The following is a 21,912-nucleotide window of genomic DNA, read 5'->3' on the forward strand; positions in this document are numbered from 1 at the left end:
AGAACACGTTCGATTTCCTTCCCTATTTTCCCTAATCCGAGCTTGTGAGGTTAAACACTAACCTCCTCCTCCTCGACTTTTGCAGCTCTTTAGGAAATCTGCCCTTCCACCTTCATCTATTTCTTCAGTCACTATCAGCGGGCCCGTTGATTTTTCCTTACAGGGGAATCATGCCCTTAAAATTTCTCGAAGTTTCGTCCAATAGAGTTAGCTCTTGGTGCGTCATTGTGAAATCAAGTTCAGAAATGTCACATTACAGTAACAGAATGATGCCAATTAAATTAAAAATCGAACGTCTTCTCAGCGCCTGTATTCATCTTTAGTAACTGCTAACTACTGCGCTTTGGTGGAAAAAAGTGGAAAATGGCTAAAAAAAAACTGTTTTTAGTCTAGTGGTGAAATCACTTCAGTCATCTGTAACAACCTTGTACCGTATACATACAGATGTTTTATGAAAACTGACATGTGTTTCAGGGATACCTTGGCTACTTACATCCAAGTCTGAAGCCTCCATACAAAGCTTATGAGTATGAGTCTATTGACGACACTGGGAGACGATCCGAGTGGGACCCATCCCAGTCCTACCTGGCGTCTTCATATGCTGCGGCCGGCGGAGCCCTCAGGGAAACTGCCATCAACAGCGTTCTGGACGAGGACCGCTACATCACCAACTCTAGGTGAATAAAGCTGCCACTTGTTGGCACGAGCTTGCTTTAAAGGTTCGAGTTTATACCTTTAAAATAGAAAGCATTCCCAATCTACTCTATTTTTTTAGATGTGGAGGGTGAGACTAAATCTGATGAGATTAAATCTGTAGGCATTCTCCAGAACAACAGCCTCCTCATTCCTAGACAGTATGCCAGAAAATCTTTAACTCGGATTAACCACACCCTTTCAGATGCTGTCCATCGTCTCCTGCAACAGATTCTGCTTCCGTAAACTTTTGGAAACAGAAGTTCCACTCCTACTCTTAACTGTCTTTATTTTATCTACGTACATTTAACTTTTTAGATATTAGTTTCGGGTTCGCTGAGCAACTCTCAGTCGCACATTCTTGTACACAGACTGACAAAAAAGTGAGCCACGCAAAAGGAGAGGAGGAAACGAAATTAACTTTACGCATTAATTCAGTGATTTAAAAATCGAATTAAATTTACAAACAACTTTTCTGTATGACCCCACTTAGCAATATGAGGTTTCACCCACCCTGGCCTTGATTCTTGCACTAATTCGAGTGAAAAGTCTGTCATAAAGCCGTTTTATCCATATCTGAGGCAAATTGGCCCACAACTTGTCCTCAATACCACGAATACTGGGACTGGAACAGAGTTGACGACCGATCTGGTCCCAAACGTATTCTATCTGGGACAGATCTGGGGATCTTGTTCGCAATAAGAGTTCCTCAACATCACACACACAGTTCACGGAGACGCGTAACATGTGTGGACGAGCGTTGCCCTTTCGAAAAATGGCACCGTGATATTTTCGGATGAAAGGTAACACATGAGGATACAGAATGTCCGAGACGCACCGCTGTGCCGTCAGAATTCCCTCAATCACTACCAGCTGTCACATGAAGTCAAATCCGATGGTTGGCCACACCGTGACGCCAGAAGTAATATCGCTGTGTCTCTCCAAAGCAATGGAAGAATGAGACCTCCCACCAGGTCGTGCCCATACTCGCCGATGGTGCAGAACGGTGATTTATTGCTGAACGCACTGTGACGCCGTTAATCAGCAGTCCGCGCTTCCCAGTTATTGCACCACTCCCATTTCAGCCCCTTGTGTTGTGGTATTAACAGCAGCCAACGCACAGACCAGTAATTTCCTAGTCCGGCTGCTGCAATTCTCTGACCAATACTGTGGGATGGAAATGGAAATGAGCGTTTGGCGTCATTGGCCGGGAGGCCCCTCGCGGGGCAGGTCCGGCCGCCATATCGCAGGTCTTATTACATTCGGCGCCACATTGGGCGACCTGCACGCCGGATGGGGATGAAATGATGATGAACACAACACAACACCCAGTCCCTGAGCGGAGAAAATCTCCGACCCAGCCGGGAATCGAACCCGGGCCCAGAGGACGGCAATCCGTCACGCTGACCACTCAGCTACTGGGGCGGACATACTGTGGGATGACACAGAACGTTGCAGGGACTCCATTACTCGCTCTTGGACGACAGGTGTAGGTGTGAGGGTATTACGATGTGCTCGGTGATCTTCCGTTGTGGTGGTCACACGTGTTCGACTGGATCCTTGACGATAAGTGTGCTTGCCATCGCGTTGCCATGCAGTTCGACATCGGACCACTGTTGCTTCAGAACGCCCATTTAATCTGGACATTGCACGATTCGACCAACCGGCCAAATGGAGACCCGAAATGAGGCCCTTTTCAAACTCTATAATGTGGTGATAATGCTGTCTCGTACGAGGACGCATTGTCTCCGTGTTCATCGTGACCACTCAACAGCTGACACTGTTCATGCTTTTTATATACTCTACAAGGCCTGGCAACAACACTAAGCAGGAAACAATACTAATGTACTCTGATGGCCGTTCTGCCTGTCACAGAAATTTAATACTCTAATCATTTACGTACCCGCCGATAGTTTGTACATGTACAAAGTTATGTTGACATCCGACTAAGTCATTTACGTGCTTCACTCTTTTTGTCAGACGGTGTATATAGACAAGCCGTCGAGCTAGAATCTGGCATCTACATTGGTCACAGCATAACTGTGGAATTTCCGTTTCCAAAAAGCCCTTTATTAGTTATGGACCCACAGGTAGAAACCTCCTTCGAAAGTAATAGAGATCGTTGAAACTTTCGTTGACCTGTGCTTGTAGATCAAGGTAGAGACAGCAGAATCGTAAAAATGCACATGAAAGGCAGAGACTTCAACAGGAATGTGCAATTCGACAGTCTTTTTTATTTAATTTTGATTAATGTAAGAAGTAAACACACAGGACAAAAAATTAGTCATCCTCCAGAGACATGAGCGCCACTGGTCTTGATAATGGTCTGTTTGGAGAGGAAAAGAGCCCATAAGTTTCTTTAAATATGTGATATCCAGCTGAAGTCAATCGTTGATGGTTAGATCCCGCGCAGCTACCAGACTGCTGAAATATCGACTTTAAGGTTTCACTCAATGTCCGAAATAATTCTAGATATATTATTTGAGATCAACGTAGTGTGATTTGGCGGATCAGTCAAGTTACAATACAGTGTCTCAGTATCCGTTAAACCAGAATCGTATGCTTAAATACCAACAAATCAAGCAGCTTATTGTATGTTTGATCAGGGGTATATCCAAACACTATAGCCCTTTTCTGTCATTCTGTGCATCGATCTATCTTACTACACTGATTCCATACAACCGACTGATATACACACTTAACACAGTACGGTATGGATAGGGACTGTGCTTGTTGTTAGCGGACATGAGGAGAATTGGTTGCTGTACATAAACAGCTGCGTTGGCCACAGTCTGGCTATTGCTCAAAGCTGCGGCGACATCGGGACACCAATAACGAAACCTTCTACATCTTTGGTGCCGAAGACGGAACGGGCCGCACGGCTGGCTCCTTACGCCATAGGAACGGGTACGAAGTACTACCCAGTGTTGATAATACTTCTGAACCAGCACGGGAGCCCTCTACTGTTGGGGCAGTGGCCGATTTTCCTGCCCAGTCCGGAAAATTGCAGACGGCGAATACGCTAGTCATTGGGAGCTCCAGCGTTAGGCGGGTAACGGAGCCCCTTAAGGAAATAGCCAGCAGGGTGGGAAAGAATGCCAGTGTGCCCTCGGTTGTTTGCCAGGAGCTCTCATCCAAAATGTGGAGAAGGCTTTGCTGACGAGTATCGAGAGCATGGGAGCAACCAGCTACTGTTGGCACGAATGACGCTTGCTGCTTGGGTTCTGAGGCCATCCTCGGTTCCTTTCAGTGGATGGCTGATTTGGTAAAGTCAATTAGTATCCCACACGGCACGGCGTGCAGGCTAGACACACTACATGTAGCATTGTATCCACGGGCGATTGTGGTCGTCTAGTTTGAAGTAGAATGGAAGGTGTAAGCCAGGAGTTCAGACGATTCTGCGATGGTATCGGATGCAAATTTCCCTACCTCTGCTATCTGGTGGAGATTTATAGGGTTCCCCTTAATAGGGGAAGCGTCACTACACTCATCCGCTATCGGGTGGAGTTTGTAGGGTTCGCCTTAATAGCGCAAGCGTCACTACACCCAGGAAGCGACTACTAGGGTTACGGAGTACCTGTGGCCTGCACATGGGATTTGTTTGGTTTAGAGGAAACGCCCCCCCCCCCCCCCCCGGTTGGGATGAGGGATGAGAGATGAATTGCCTGCAAAATCGAATATACATTAGCCACAAAAAAATACTCGTCCTCACAGATTGGATATATAAAAGGTTAACATGGCATTAGTAAACTGCAGAAGCATCCAAGGAAAGGTCACAGAATTAGTGTCGCTTATCGAAGGTTATAATGCTCAGATAGTATTAGAACGAGAAAGTTAGTTGAAAGCAGAAGTGAATAACAACATAGCCTAAGTTCGGCTTGGAATATTTATTGTAAAGGTCGATTAGTCGCAAATGATGGCGTTTTATTCATTGGTGTAAAGAATTGGATAATACACTCCTGGAAATTGAAATAAGAACACCGTGAATTCATTGTCCCAGGAAGGGGAAACTTTATTGACACATTCCTGGGGTCAGATACATCACATGATAACACTGACAGAACCACAGGCACATAGACACAGGCAACAGAGCATGCACAATGTCGGCACTAGTACAGTGTATATCCACCTTTCGCAGCAATGCAGGCTGCTATTCTCCCATGGAGACGATCGTAGAAATGCTGGATGTAGTCCTGTGGAACGGCTTGCCATGCCATTTCCACCTGGCGCCTCAGTTGGACCAGCGTTCGTGCTGGACGTGCAGACCGCGTGAGACGACGCTTCATCCAGTCCCAAACATGCTCAATGGGGGACAGATCCGGAGATCTTGCTGGCCAGGGTAGTTGACTTACACCATCTAGACCACGTTGGGTGGCACGGGATACATTCGGACGTGCATTGTCCTGTTGGAACAGCAAGTTCCCTTGCCGGTCTAGGAATGGTAGAACGATGGGTTTTCATGACGGTTTGGATGTACCGTGCACTATTCAGTGTCCCCTCGACGATCACCAGTGGTGTACGGCCAGTGTAGGAGATCGCTCCCCACACCATGATGCCGGGTGTTGGCCTTGTGTGCCTCGGTCGTATGCAGTCCTGATTGTGGCGCTCACCTGCACGGCGCCAAACACGCATACGACCATCATTGGCGCCAAGGCAGAAGCGACTCTCATCGCTGAAGACGACACGTCTCCATTCGTCCCTCCATTCACGCCTGTCGCGACACCACTGGAGGCGGGCTGCACGATGTTGGGGCGTGAGCGGAAGACGGCCTAACGGTGTGCGGGACCGTAGCCCAGCTTCATGGAGACGGTTGCGAATGGTCCTCGCCGATACCCCAGGAGCAACAGTGTCCCTAATTTGCTGGGAAGTGGCGGTGCGGTCCCCTACGGCACTGCGTAGAATCCTACGGTCTTGGCGTGCATCCGTGCGTCGCTGCGGTCCGGTCCCAGGTCGACGGGCACGTGCACCTTCCGCCGACCACTGGCGACAACATCGATGTACTGTGGAGACCTCACGCCCCACGTGTTGAGCAATTCGACGGTACGTCCACCCGGCCTCCTGCATGCCCACTATACGCCCTCGCTCAAAGTCCGTCAACTGCACATACGGTTCACGTCCACGCTGTCGCGGCATGCTACCAGTGTTAAAGACTGCGATGGAGCTCCGTATGCCACGGCAAACTGGCTGACACTGACGGCGGCGGTGCACAAATGCTGCGCAGCTAGCGCCTTTCGACGGCCAACACCGCGGTTCCTGGTGTGTCCGCTGTGCCGTGCGTGTGATCATTGCTTGTACAGCCCTCTCGCAGTGTCCGGAGCAAGTATGGTGGGTCTGACACACCGGTGTCAATGTGTTCTTTTTTCCATTTCCAGGAGTGTATATAGCGAGGTTATCACGGATTCCGATTCTCAGTACAGTTAAGCGTCAGAGATCGGTCAAAAATGGTAATCGGATGCATTTTTTAGCCCGCCAGTGGCAGGATATGTATTGGTAGAGCGCTTCAGAGAGAACTTAAAAAACATCGTTAATAACTTCTCTGATCATGCTGTTGTAACAGGATGTGATTTCAGCCTGCCAGGTATAGATTGAATGAGTCATGCTATCAAAACTGGTGCCAGAGATAGGGATTCATGAGACATTATTGTGAATGTCGTGTCCGAAAATTACTTCGAGCAGAATTAGAGAACCAACTCGTGAAGGTGAGGTATTAGACCTCCTAGCAACAAATAGACCTGAACTTATCGAACCAGTTAACGTAGAGAAAAATATCAGTGATCATAAGGCTGTGATAGCAACTATTACTACGGGTATCAAAAGGAATGTTCAAAAAGGTAGGAAAATATTTTTACTTAGCGAGAGTGGCCGAATACAAATTGAAGTGCATCTGAGTAGTCAACATCAAATATTCAATGCTGAGAACAAAGATGTGGAGCACAAATGGAAAAAAATGAAAAGCATTGTTCAGTATGCCTTAGACAAGTATGTTGTCAGCAGTGTCTTAAGGGATGGAAAGACCCACCGTGGTTCAACAGCCGTCTTAGAAAACTGCTACGTAACAAAGATAGCTTCATCGCAGATTCAAGATGTCAAAACCTCGCTGACAAACAAAAGCTGAGCGAAGCGAAAATGAGCGTAAGCAGAGCTATGAGATAAGCAAGCATACGGTGACTTTGAAAGTATGATTTTGTCAACTGACCTGAATAAAAATCCCGAGAGGTTTTGATCTTACGTAAAATTAGTAAGCGGTTCGAAATCCTCTATTCACTCACTCAGTGAACTTACTTGCACTGAAACGAAAGGTAACAGAGAGAAGGCCGAAATACTGAATTCTGGCTTCGGCAATTGTTTCACTGTGGAATGCGGAAGATCCTAACTCGGTCAATCCTTTCAGTCATCGTACGATCGTGGAAATGGGAGATATTGAGCTAACCCGATCGCGCAATTGAAAAGCACCTAGAGTTTGGTAGTGGAACGGCCTGAGGACCGGATGAGATACCTGTAACAGCCTACATACGTTATGCAAAAGAACTTGCTCCCCTTGTAGAAGCAGTTTATCGCAGATCGCTGGAGTGACGATGGGTACCTACCGACTGGAGAAACGCACAGGTCATTCCCGTTTTCAAGAAGTGTCGCGGGGCAGATGCTCATGCCTGTAATTATAGGCCTATATCGTTGACGTCAGTCTATTGTAGAATTGTGACACATGTTTTATTCTCAAGAATTATGATGTTTTTGAAGAACAAAAACCTCCTCTGTAAAAATTAACACGGATTCCGCAAACAGCTCGCTCGCTCTGTTCCTCCGTGAAATCCATAGCGCTGTAGACAAGGGCGCTCAGGTTGACGCCGTGTTGCTTGACTTCAGCCGTCCCGCACTGCCGTGTAGTGAAAAAAAGAGCTTACCGAGTATCGGACCAGGTTTGCAACTGGATTCAAGACGTCTTTGTAGACAGAACTCAACACGTCGCTCTTATCGGAAATAAATCGACAGATGTAAAGATAATTTCTGGATTGCGCCGAGGAAAGGTTCAAATGGTTCAAATGGCTCTGAGCACTATGGGACTCAACTGCTGTGGTCATAAGTCCCCTAGAACTTAGAACTACTTAAACCTAACTAACCTAAGGACAGCACACAACACCCAGCCATCACGAGGCAGAGAAAATCTCTGACCCCGCCGGGAATCGAGGAAAGGTGTTTGTACCATTACTATTTACAATTATATAGATGATCTAGTAGAAAGTACTGGCAAATCTTCAAGAGTGTTCGCAGATGATGCGGTTTCCTACAAGAAAGTAGCAACGCCAGAACAAAGTAACAATTTGCGGATTGATGTGCAGAGGATTGATAACGGTGTAGGCTCTGGCAGTTGGCCCCGAACGTAAATAAATGTAAAATACTGCGCATGCATAGGAAAAGAAATCCACTACTATACAACAACACTGTTGATGTCAAATTGCTGGAAGCAGTATCTACCGTAAAATATCTACGAGTAACTACACAGAGGGACCTTAAGTGGAATGAACACACAAAACAAATAGTAGGAAAAACAGGTGCCAGACAGATTCATATCAAGAATCTTAAGGAAACGTAACTCAACCGAAAAGAAAATGATTTACAAGGCGCTTGTTCGACAGGTTCTTGACTATTGCTCATGAATCTTGGACCCTTACTAGGTAGGACTGATAGAAGAGATCGGAAAGATGCTACAAAGAGCGGTGCCTTTAGTCATTGTGTCGTTGGGTTGGTGCCATAGCATTACATAGGTGCTCAATAAACTCCAGCGGCAGGCTCCACGAGAAACTGAGTGCGTCACGAAGAGGTTTACAGAGAGAGTATCACCCGGCAAAAGTCAGACAGCGCATGACTTCCTCCCGAATGCATCTCGCTAAATGACGACGACGAGAAAATTCGAGTAATTAAAAATAATACGGAGGTGTACCGACAGTCATTTCTCCCACGCATCATTCGCGAGTAAGACAAGAAAGGGGGATCAGTTAGCGGTACCAGAAATACCCTCCGCCACATACCACTAGGTGGCTTGCGGGGTATTGATGTAGATGTAGAGACGTGATGACTTGCTGCCTGGTGGCAGTCCTACTCAATCTCTAACGACCAGTGAACTCTTTTGGGGATGACTAAGATTTTGTTACGTGGTGCAGTAACAACAGACTTTTGTTGCCTTTCACAGGTATAATGCCACACATATATGTGCACTACAACGGTGTTCCGTGAATACATAACCTTAAAGATGTAATTCGAATTCTCTATTTTAATTTGTTAATGAAATTACTTTGCTAACGAAAATATGAGCTATATTGCTAAGATACTGACTAGTGAATACATAACTAACCGGCATACTGATTGCAGTGCCAGAGAAACACTACTTCTGCTGGATTCACCCTTCACCCGTACACTGCTGCAGAAAGATGCTGGGAATTTATACTGGCCTTTTGCGTCGTAGAAAATTCTAGTAAATAGTAACATGTTTCTTAATGGTCTTCCAGGTATTTAGCTGCTGAAATTTTCTTTTTTTCTATACTGAAGAGATGAATTTTGCTCTCTCTAGAATTAGAAATACTCTATTTTCTTTGAAAATTCATAAAGCACTGTGCATGTTTGCAAACAGCAGTAAAGTACTGTCATTAGCTGATGAAGTAAAATATGTTTAGTTTTGTAGGGCAGGTAGTTCAGAAATCGCAGTGACCGGGCAAAAGTCATGGGATAGTCATCTAAAACCACTTCTAACCACTTACATGTTGCCGAAACGTGACCACTCATTGTGTCATAGATTCAACAAGTTTATACGAGACCTGTGGAGAATTATTGAGTCATGCCATTTCAATAGCTGACACATCTATCTGGTTTATGGAATGGACAGATATTTCTGTTTACGCGTGAATATGTTTATGCCTCATTAATGGGATGGGGAAGGGATTAAATTTTTTGACAGCATCCAACTCGCATCTCATCAGTGCACGAATTTAGACCGTCACTCCTGTACGTAACCACAGTGGCTCATGGGCAAGCAGACTTAATGATTTCATGTTATCTGTGGCAAAACAAGAGCTGGATATGGCCTAAAACGATCACCGTCATGATTATGGTCATGTGGTCGAATTAAGATCTCACGGGTTCAGGTAATGCCCTCCTTGTCCCGTGGCACTCTTATGGATCTCGTGCTCGCGCACCCCACGGAAGCTGGTCAAGGGCCCTCTATTCAGTCAGCTGCACATCTGGTGTCTAAAAAAAAAGTATTTGCGCCCTGAGGCCCAGAGGATGACTCGATGCCGCCAGGGCGCCATGTGATCTTCTGCCTTATGCCGTCATTAGTATGCGGTGTGGAAGAACATGGGGCTAGCACGTCATTCTGCCGGCTTTCTACACCTATGGCCCGCTACTTCTCAGTAGTTCCCGATTTGATCTCATCTCGTTCAAATCCTCTAACCACCCAATCTTAGTAGCGCTGAGATTTGAACCATGTTCTTCGCATGGCAGTAAGACATCTGACCACTCAGCTGTGGAGGTGGAGACATCTGGCAGCTGCTATGTGAAATTTTGTGGTACGACAGGAATATCGGCGATCAAATTTCCATCCGGCCATGCAGATATAGGTTTTCTGTCGTTTCCCTAAATCGCTTAGGACGAATGCCGGCTTAGTTCCTCTGAAAGGACACGCCCGATTTCCGTCGTCCATCTTCCTCCGATCTATGGTTGTGCTCTTTCTCTACAACGGGACATTACACCTTAATCTTTCCTTTCTGTACACAACTTGCGGTGACACGTCATCCAATGTTGCTTGTCGACGGTTTGAAACCAATCTCGACAGCAGCTGACGGTCACAGTCACGAAGATGTTGTTGAATCTTTCGTTCCTTCGGCGAGTGACTTGCTGTATTGGTTAAACACTACTCTCCAATTCAGGAAGAACAGAGCTCAAATTCCTGTCCAGCAACCCTGATTTGGAAATTCTCCACGCTTACTATAACTCGTTTCAGGCACATATTGCGACTAGTTCTTCAACAGAGCACAACCGATATCCTGCCCTGTCCTCAAGCTCCGTCTGCGATGAGCTCATTGCCCTGTTCCACTCTTTCTTCCTTCAGCACTCTGCCACTGCTAGTCCAACATTCACGGGACACACGTGACACTGTGGATCGATGGATGCTCAATGCTCGCACAACTTCGAAGGAAGGTAGTCTCCGCCGAGCAGCAGTCACCGCTGCAGCCCGTTACAATTCCTAAACTTTTTGACACAAGCAAATCAGTTTGTCTTCTCTGGATGGCAGTAACCCTCCGAGAGACATTTGTGTATCCACAAACCATTCAGCATCGTATAAAACTGAAAGGGAGCTTCACGGTTGCTATCCCATGACAGTTGTCCTGATAGTGTACACAGTTGCACATATGACATGTCGTCCACAGGTCAGACAAGGAAATGACAAGTCGTCAAAGTGTCACCTCCTGGGTCTCGCCTAGGATGACATGAGACTACTGCATTGCTGCAACCTTCCCTACACTCCGCTGTGGGAGAGAGAGGGGAAGTAGGGGGAGGGGCAGAATCTGGAGCAGAGTCACTTGAGTATAATGTCACTGAAGGCATGGGATTTCAAAACGGAACCTGTAGTGTCTAAGCAGAAGCGTGTGCAGAATTATCTTTATTGTAACGCAACATTTTACAAGATTTCTTCTCCGCGACATGAGTCGTCATTATACCGCACAAAATTCAGAATTTCGTATTACAATTTAAGCTCCGGAATCTTGAGAAGAATAGAAAAAAATAAAGTATAGAGGCATAAGTGTAAGAAACAACACCTTCTTAGACAAACAGAGTAATTCTGGTGGAATAACGAGACAAACCAACTCCTCTTGCGCCTTATTTCAGAACGGGAATAAAATCGCAGAATTAACTGATACCACTACAAAGGAGAATATCGACTTGATAAACATGTTTTTGAGCCCCTGGTGAAAGCCGACTTTTTAGGATTAAATATCTTTCTTTTCTTTCTTCTTTTAGGAAGTGGGAGAAGTTAGTTTAATAAGAAAGAGAGGTAGCCCGTCTGTTCAGTCGAATTATTAATCTAATTTGATGTTATTGCTTTACGATGAACTACAAATAAAACAATTTCAACGAAGCTCACTTTTATGTCTCCTTACTCACCGTTCCTTGCTTGCTAGCGGTCTACGTTTGCTCGATAGCGACATATTGAGAAACTGGATCACAACCTAAATTTGTGAATTGTGAAAGAATCTGCTGTAGCCTTATCCGTCATTCACGTTGAGTGCTCTGAGATTGGAGCGCGCCTCCGTCTCCTTACAGATGCATCCCTCCATTGTTCGCGCTCAACTTCCCTAACATGATTCTGCTTGTAGCTACCACTACCATCGGTGTATCACGTTTGAGTAAAGGTTCTGCTTGTCTATCGTCTTGCTACTTCCTACAGAGCGAGTATTATCACTTAAAAGCGGTTGATAATGTTATTTTCTCCGCTCGTTACTCATTTATTCGAGTTTCGTATTAATTGCTGACATTATGGTCTCTTAACGTTTCGGCTTGCCATTTTTTTTCTAATGCAGTATAATTTTCATTTCCCCATTCCAGTTCTGTTCTTGGACTACTTCACCGATCTTCACTTCTTTTTTGCTCTTAATTAAAGCACTTTCTATTCGCTTAGTTGCCATAGATTTCGGTCAGTATTATACCACTTAGTTGATTTGTTATTCCACATGTTAATGCACTGCTGGTTACGAAGTGAAAAGAAGTAAAAATTCATCAAGTTAGAGTTAAATAGATCACCAGTTAGTAAAAGATTAAGGCTTTGAGACCAGTATAGAGAAAGCACAGACGGGTTATGGATATTAAGTCTTCCTGTTCCATCAGTTCTACGCAAGAAACTTTCATCTACTCTCTCGCCTCATAACATCACAAGCATAGCATTAAAGCCTACACACAAGTATCTTAGTCACCCTCATTATATGGATGCATTCGAGACACTATTTCACAAGGACTGGTGCCATTGTGCTCGATGAAGCAAGGAAGGAAGGAAGGAAGGAAGGACGGAAGACAAACTTAACATCTCGCAGACGTCGAGGTCATTACCAACGAATCACTTGCTCAAATGAGCAAGAATTAGTAATTAAATCGCCTGTGACCTCTTTGGAGGAGGCATTTGGATTTTCGCTTGAAGTAAAGTACGGGAAAGACGTAAAACCTAAATCCGTGTCCTATGCGGTAATCGCTACACTGCCTCGCTGAGTGATGAACAAAGGCTGAAGACAGCCGAACAGCTTTACGATACCCAGCCAGCAATGCCACGCCATTTCTACACTTACTGATAGCAACATCATAAAGAGAATGGGGAGTGGCGAGATATCCGTATTTCATTGGCATGTTTTGATGTTAACAGTGCTGAGAATCCGACTGCCTGCAGGTACATCTACATTTACAGATACGAGTATACCCTGCGAACCATAGTGAAGTGCATGGCAGAGGCTACATTCCACTGTACCGGTTACTGGGCTTTTTCCCGTTTCATTCGCGTATGGAGTGCGGGAAAAATGATCATTTAAATGCTTCTGTGCGTGCTGGAATTCATCTAATCGTGTCCTGACGAACAATGTGTACGGGGGTTGTAGAATGTTTACAGAGTCATTATTTAAAGCTGGATCTTGAAACTCTGACAGTGGACTTTCTCGGGATAGTTTCCGCCTATCTTCAAGAGTCTGCCGGTTCAGTTGTTTCAGCACCTCAGTAACACTCTTCCAAGGGTCAAACAATCCTCTGACCGTTCGCCGACGCAGACAGGGTCTCTTCTTCAGACAGTTACCATACAGGGAACAGTGTGCATACGCTACGGCCAGGAAAGCTTCCCTTGGTGGGGCACATATACGGTGTTGATATTAACGAAAACTGGCTTTTATTATTATGGTATACACTGCGCAATAGCGTCAATAAAGTGCCTATTTTATCTGAGGATTAGCTGGTTTCATATGCGGTTTTATGAAGTAGTGCATAAATTTTAATACCGTGCCGTCATTAAATTCTTGGTTGTGGTTATTTATCGCCATTGGAAATTTATCCATACTTGGTGAATGTTTATGAGGAGTCCCCTGCCTGACTAAATTCAGACGTGACCACCCTTCTCTTGAATGTGATTGACATGAATGATGTCCCAAACCATGGCGAAAATGGGTGAGACCGTTTTGAACGACCGGCAGTACAGGGCGAGTGAAACAACTGACGCCATAGACATTCCAATAGAAACAGTACAGTACATTTCACACGAAAAATTATCTGTAAGAAAGTGTGTAAGACCGGGAACGAATTTATTGGATACTGACCAAGAACACCGAGAGAGGTGGCGCAGTGCTTAGAACATTGGCATCTCATTCGGGAGGACGATTCAAACCGTCGTTTGGCCATCAGATTTAGGTTTTCCGTCATTTCCCTAAATCGCTCCAGATAATGTGTGTGTGTGTGTGTGTGTGTGTGAAATCTTATGGGACTTAACTGCTAAGGTCATCAGTCCCTAATCTTACACACTACTTAACCTAAATTATCCTAAAGACAAACACACACACACCCATGCCCGAGGGAGGACTCGAACCTCCGCCGGGACTAGCCGTACAGTCCATGACTGCAGTGCCCAAGACCGCTCGGCTAATCCCGCGCCGCTCCAGATAAATGCCGGCATGGTTCCTTTGAAAGGGAATGGCCGATTTCCTTCCCCATCATTTACAAAATCCGAGCTTGGCCGTCGTTCCTATGGCCTCGATGTCGACTGGACGTTGAACAATCTTCCTTCCTACCTGACCAAAAACGAATGGGAAAAAACTTTTCTCATTTATATTTTGACCCTTTATAAAGAATGAAACTGATTCTGTGCGCCGATTTTCTGCTGTGGATAAGAACCAGAAACGAAAAAGCAATGGATACAAGCCGATATCCCCTCACCAAAGAGGAGCCATAAAAATTACGGGCAGTGTTTTCTGACTTCCAAAAGCAGTTCCTTATTGATTAACTTGGAAAGAGTAAAACAATAAATGGCGAGTAATACGTAAGTCTTCGGCATTAACTGTGCGGCAAAGACAAAAGACGCCTGAACTGCAAAAGGAAGAAATCATACTTCGTCAGGACTCCTAGAAAGGTGCTTTGGCGCTCACTTTATCACCCTCTGACTTCCTTTGCTTCCTACACGCAAAGAGAGTGGTGACTGGAAAAAAGGTTTTGTATCCAACGAAGGGGTTATGACAGCCTTAGATACAGGTATTTTGCTAACTTTACAAAATCATGTTTTCTGAGATGGAATCTACTCACTCGCTAAAATTTTGTGGAAGTGCATTAATCAAAAGGAAAACTACGTAGAAAAATTAGCGCATTTTTTGACACAATCCATCATTGCCAGCACAGAAATTGTCTGTCTCTTAACCATTATTCTTGAAGACGCTGTCCTCGAAAGATGAGGACCCCGCAACATTTGTCAGCAAGCGATTGAATTATAACGACATAGTGAAGATCTAATTTAATAATTGAGAATAAAGCTCTGTGAATCGTTAAAATGTGGCCTTAATAACGATGCAACGTTTAAAGGGCCCTCGCCAGCCGCTGTGGCCGAGCGGTTCTAGGCGCTTCAGTCCGGAACCGCGCTGCCGCTACGATCGCAGGTTCGAATCCTGCCTCGGGCATGGATGTTTGTGATGTCCTTAGGTTAGTTAAGTTTAAGTAGTTCTGAGTCTTGGGGACTGATGACCTCAGATGTTAAGACCCATAGTGCTCAGAGCCTTTTGAACCATTTAAAGTGCCCTCTGTCCCAGGAGTGCGTTGTCATTCTCAATAATTTAGAAGTCAAGTATGAAACACCTAATTGTCAGTAAATGTTAGAAATACACTGAACGTCTGGCAAAACAAAATACCAATTAAAATAAAATACGTAGAAAAGATTGGTACATTTTGCAAAGAATTAGAGGTAACTTAGTCTAAGCCGTCTATGCAGTATAAAAGAAAATTTACGAGTTATGTACTTTAGGAGACTTCTTTTCCAAACAAGAACATCTTATACACACGCAGGCGAAATGTATTCGTGTACTGGTACAGGAATGTACCTACTGTTATTTCTCATTATTTCAGTTATTCTCATGTGCGAAGAAATTGCTCTGAGCACTATGGGACTTAACATCTGAGGTCATCAGTCCCCTAGAACTTAGAACTACTTAAACCTAACTAACATAAGGACATCACACACATCCACGCCCGAGGCAGGATTCGAACCTGCGACCGTAGCAGTCTCGCGGTTCCGGACTGCAGCGCCTAGAATCGCACGGCCACCGCGGCCGGCTCATGTGCAAAGAAAGCAGCTCATTTTGCTTGCAGTGACTTGTAACTTTTCGCACAAAAAAGAACACACTTCACACGACCGACACACTTATACCACTGGGAAAGGTTATTGTGAAGTACTATTCGTACCGGTAATACATAATTACGAAAGTAACGAATATGAAGTTGACAGGCTCTCATTGTCCAAGAAAGAAACTGAAAAAAAATATTTTCCAAAATTGCAATGAATGTACCAACTGAAGATGTGAGTAGCTGCTTCAATTCATGAGCAAGAATGGCTACTTCAGTAACAACGATACTCCATGTTTGCACTTTTTTTGCAGTTTCAGAAGAGCGTTATGGTATTACAGAAACGTTCCGTAGGTAATGGTATGTATCTGTACGATGATGGTACCACCTCTCAAGTGAAATCGTGAGAATGTAAGCTAATCGCAGTTATACCTCTCTGTAAACACAAGATGGATGGATGACTGACAGGTGGCTCGCCGCTGTCAGACTCTATATGACGACGAAAGTCGATAGACGTTCCCTACGATCGAAACTGGGCATATATACGTCATAATAACGTCACGGAGAAGTGTCACGGAGGGAAATCTAGCGTTTCCCGTTACATGGCCGGGAGTGTCACCATTTCTATTTCACTGCCATGACTTACGTCATGGTGGAGGGTCATGACAACTTGGTAGTAGTTGTACAGTATCTACTGCTCTCCAAGTGCTCCACATCGACCAGTCTGCTCTTTTAAGCCGTGACCAACATTTTGTCCTGTAACATTATTTGTCATTTTTGAGTTTATAAAATACTTCAGGCAATAATGTCGTCATTTCTTTCGACTGCCTGATTGCATGTTATGTTAGTTTGTCCTTCTAGGTTCATGCAAAAACACAGTATCAAAATAAAGGTCAGATTCACACTGAAATAAAATGTCGTGTGGCGAGGGCCTCCCGTCGGGTAGATCAGTCGCCTGGTGCAAGTCCTTTGAGCTGGCGCCACTTCGGCGATGGGGATGAGATGATGATGAGGACAACACAACACCCAGTCCCTGAGAGGAGAAAATCTACGACCCAGCCGGGAATCTAATATGGGCCCCTTAGCACGGCGTTCCGTCGTGCTTGACCACTCATCTATGGGGCGGACAGAATCACACTTAAATACTATTAATATTCGCTGGAGATATCTTTATATTCTGGGAACAGAACAATAGTTTCAATGGTTGTACATGCGAATTTGAGAGTGTACTCATTCTCGCATTTTACAAACAGTAATCGCGTCTTGAGGATGATATGCCCAGTCGCTCCAGCTGGATCTTCCATGGGAATTAAATTTAATTTGTTTTACGATTAAGGCTACTCGACAATACAGCGCGATATTGTACGCGCAGTAATCTTCGCTTCTATTTTTACAAACTATAACTTCAAAGGCTTCCCGAGTATTCTAGATTTTTAATATGTTATTTTAGTGAGCAGTCATTGGTTGCTGTAGTTTACAATAATAACTAAAATTTAATTGTAACGTAGAGTGCATCTACCTTCTAATTAGTCCGCCTGCTTAGCCGAGTGGTGACGTGTTTGCCTACCATACAGTGGGTCTGGGTTCGATTCCCGGCTAGCTTGGAGATTTTCTCCGCTCGTGGACTGCGTGTTGTGTTGTCCTCATCATCGCCGACGCCCAATGTGGGGACAGCTGAAAGAAGACTTGCAGCCCGGCGGCAGGGCTGGGGCCTCCCGACCAACAGTGCCACACAATCGTTTCATTTTTTACCTCCTAATTTCCTAGTGTTAATGGTAACTGAAGCGATATACTAGCTGCTGCTCTCCTGTTGCATTAATAGCAGCTGAATTAGAGCTTCCTCGCCAGCAGCGATTAGCGCGATCCTTGTCTCTGATGAAGCAGGAGATTCGTTGCTGCAAGACACCGAAGACATTGGTCACCCATGGGCACTCAGCAGCCTTAAACGCGTCACACTGGGACCGAGACACGCTAGTTATATTAACTGAAATAGGGCTAAAGTCCGCCAGAAAAGTAACCTCGTGTCCGCGGTGCAGGATTTGGTGGTTCATTGTTTTGCTGAACGACGAGGTCTTCGTCAGCTGTGGATGTTTGGACCATCAGGTCCTGAAGCTGCCTGTGAGGGGCGACGCAAAACGCACCAGTGGTCTCATTCTACCCCACTTTTAAAAACTTCACACTCAGTGATATCCTCACAATCTCGAACTTCACCGTACTGGTGAGCAGAATCCTTAGAGCCGTATGTTTTCGACGCTCTCCTACCCTTCGATGAAATGTATTGCCAATTATCGCAACTTACCAGGCCAAACGACTTTCTTCCATGCGCCGGGCAACTAGTTTCACTGTTCTGAAAGCCATGTTAATGTCTATACGCTCTGTGATGGGTACGTAGTTCAGACACTGATGTGTGATGAGGGTTTCTGCATCCGATAGCGCGGTAGGATTCGAGGTGATAAGCTGTGTATAACTATGGTGAAAAGACTTTCTCCAGCGTGACAGCCATGTTTAATCGAATGGAACCTCGTTCTTCAGAACATCAGTAAATGTCAGCCTCTTTGCTTCTTTCATTTTTGCATTATTCGCAATGTTTTTCATTTGTTCTAAAATTCGATCTGTCTCATGTACACACAATTCATGCGAAAGAAAATTCTTTTATTTAGACAACTCAAAAATATCATGTGATGTACTCAGAAAATTTGGAACACTCACCTTATATTCTCAGACATTTATTGCATTAGTTGCTGTTTCTTCCACTGTAGGTTAAGTCCTAAACAAGAACGTCCTACTTTTGTTGAGTCAATAAATACGACCGAAAAATTGAGTTTCCGTTGATAATATGAATCGTAAATCATTACTAATTCTGTGTCCAGCATAATAATGAAACTGAAAAATCTTGAAATCAAAGTATGGGTGACAGTTCTTCCAATGTGCTTACGCCCTGCAGTGAACAAAATTTGTTTACTTTTTTTTCCGATTGCACTATGAAGCAGCTTGCTTTGTAGGATGATAGTTGCGTAATTTATTTTCGGCTCACTGCTTCAACAATAGCATCTGCAGAGAATACAAAGTAATTAATCTGCCTTTCTCTGGAACTGCTAACAAAAAGAAAGTTACTAATTTGACCAAGGACAAACTTCAAGGGATATAAGTTGTACCTGCCATTGTGTTACAGTGATGTCACTGATCCTCACCGATCCCCGGTGGGTGTCAGCTTCAAAATTACCACGGTGAGCAGGTGATATGGTTAAGAGCAGGATACAGGGGCTGCTGGAGTGGAAGGCTGAGTAACAAATTGAGGATAGAATATAAAATTTAATTTATTACGCAAGAAAATTCATGTGAGGTACTGGTAACAACATATTGACACATAACTTGTTCAATTTAAATGTACATTAGCTGATTTAACATGAATCATCGACAAGTTATCTAATATCAAACAATCTGCAAATATGAGATTTAAACCTTTCCCAAATTTTTAATGCTTGTAAAATGTTATTACGAAACACAGAAAATTACCAAACTTGTCACTGTATTTAAGCCTTATATAACCTAATGGGCACAATGGCTTACAGGAAATAATGACGTCAAGCGGTTTCCAAAACAGTTTAACACTCAACAGTAGTGAGTAAGAGAAAAGGACAAAAAACAAACACACACGGCACTTACAATTAGCCTTGAATTATTCATAACTGTGGTTAAGATTGAATTAATTTTAATCGAACAGGTAAACAGTGGTGCCACAGTAAACTTGAATCTTATTTGACTAGCGTGGCAATTTGGGCGACCCTTAACTGACGTAAGTTCAGTAACAAACTGAAATACAATTTAAAGACACTCAAGTAAGGGCATTGTGAAACACTTCGTCAACAATTTACGCAAATACGCCCACATAGGCACTCCAGTTCATACGTAAATCAACCAGGGCACAAGTCAGGATGTCGACACGCGACGTGAGAACACACTGCTCTGCAGCGCAAGTCAGAATACGACAGAAAGAATTCTCGCTGTAAATCCATCGGATTAAGATGCACCAAACTAACAGCTCACTTTTAACAATATTAATCCAAATGCCGCTAATAACGTAATGGCCAGAATAGCACCAGCCCGTAGCCACAGCATGAGGAAGGCTGAACTCGTGAACAGAACGAACGACAGCGAGTCACTGCAGCACCTCCAGTTCCGCTGCTGGGCCGGTCCCACTCACACCACTTGCTGACGCGACTTCCGCCATCTTCCGGCGTCTCTCCGTCTAGGCCCGCTCGTCTCTCATACGGCACAGCAGGAGTACTCGACACATCCTAAAATCCTTCCAATAAAGCCGTAGAATTCACTACTTCGATGTTTTCTCCTTTTTTACGCCATTATATCTGATATCGTTGGAACTCATGAGATACAATGGATAAGGAAAAACCAGAGTTTTAGATTAGCACGTATTATGTGCACACCATTAAACGTTACATGATGTTTGATAATCACAACCCGCAAAAGTGCACTGAATAGTTCTCTAAATAATCGTGAGCCGCTAATTACTTGCCTGACACCTTGTACGTCCCATATTGATTGCTGCAATTGTTTCACTCTGTGCAATTGCCACTTCTCTCAGTCGTTAAGCGAAGGCCGTCGACCACAGCGTTGTCCATGCTAACAAGTAATGCCTGAAATTTTGTATTCTCGGTACACTCTTGACACTGTGGAACTCGGAATATTGAATTCCCTAATAATTTGCGAAATGAAATGCCCCAGGCGTCTAAATCCAAGTCAAACTACGCGCTCACAGTATGCTAATTCTCGTCGTGCGGCTATGATCGCGACGGAAACGTTTTCACACATGAATCACCTGCTTACAAGTGACAGTTCCTTGCTCGCTGTCCGCAGCTCGTGGTCGTGCGGTAGCGTTCTCGCTTCCCACGCCCAGGTTCCCGGGTTCGATTCCCGGCGGGGTCAGGGATTTTCTCTGCCTCGTGATGACTGGGTGTTGTGTGCTGCCCTTAGGTTAGTTAGGTTTAAGTAGTTCTAAGTTCTAGGGGACTGATGACCATAGATGTTAAGTCCCATAGTGCTCAGAGCCATTTGAACCATTTGAATCCTTGCTCGCTCGCTGAAAAACACTGGCTACTTAAGCTAGGTGTATAGGCAGCGTAAGCAGCTTAGATGCTGTTCCTGCTTGGACCTAATTGGTTGACTGTGGGGCCTAGCAGTTCAAGTTGGCCTGAGTGAGCGTCTCTGGCTTTAGAGACGCTCTGTGTGACGTCATCGGTACTGCGGGAGAAACTATTCCCGCAGCAGGTCGGGAAGTGACTGCTTCACTATACTACACTACACGTTTCCTTAGTTTATGTTGACTGAACAAATGCTCGGGAGTAACTACGCAGTCCGGACGGCACAGCGCAGCACTTCGTTTTAGATTGTGTTCGTATTACAAATGCGATTGAATCTTAAATGAATAGAAGTGAATAATACCTTACATCCATCACCGACCGAATAACGTTTTTCTCTGGAAACTTTCAATGGTTCAAATGGCTCTGAGCACTATGGGACTCAACTGCTGAGGTCATTAGTCCCCTAAAACTTAGAACTAGTTAAACCTAACTAACCTAAGGACATCACAAACATCCATGCCCGAGGCAGGATTCGAACCTGCGACCGTAGCGGTCTTGGGAAACTTTCATTTTGACTATTTCACACGAGTGGTTTAAATTCTATTTCGGCTTGAAGAGTTCCCAGAATTGTCAAAGAACATCTCGTGACTGAATGTAGTTCCCTTACAATGGTGATCCTCCATACAGTACTTCGTTGTTCGTGATAAGCACCAGTATTGGATTATTACGGACGTTCCAGTGTCTTGACCACCTATCGCTTAAGATGTCTTTTTTAGGTAAG

The 21,912-nt window shown here is 44.6% G+C and overlaps 1 protein-coding gene across 1 annotated transcript in view; it reads left to right on the plus strand.

Moving 5' to 3' along the window:
* Positions 1-21,912, plus strand: part of LOC124556778 — a 438,094-nt gene that overhangs the window by 218,972 nt on the left and 197,210 nt on the right. Inside the window, exon 10 of the mRNA XM_047130786.1 lies at positions 475-677. Coding sequence (XP_046986742.1) covers positions 475-677 — 203 coding nt within the window. The remainder of the gene's footprint in view (positions 1-474; positions 678-21,912) is intronic.

The sequence above is a fragment of the Schistocerca americana genome, chromosome X, assembly GCF_021461395.2.
Source record: "Schistocerca americana isolate TAMUIC-IGC-003095 chromosome X, iqSchAmer2.1, whole genome shotgun sequence".
Lineage (NCBI taxonomy): Eukaryota > Metazoa > Arthropoda > Insecta > Orthoptera > Acrididae > Schistocerca > Schistocerca americana.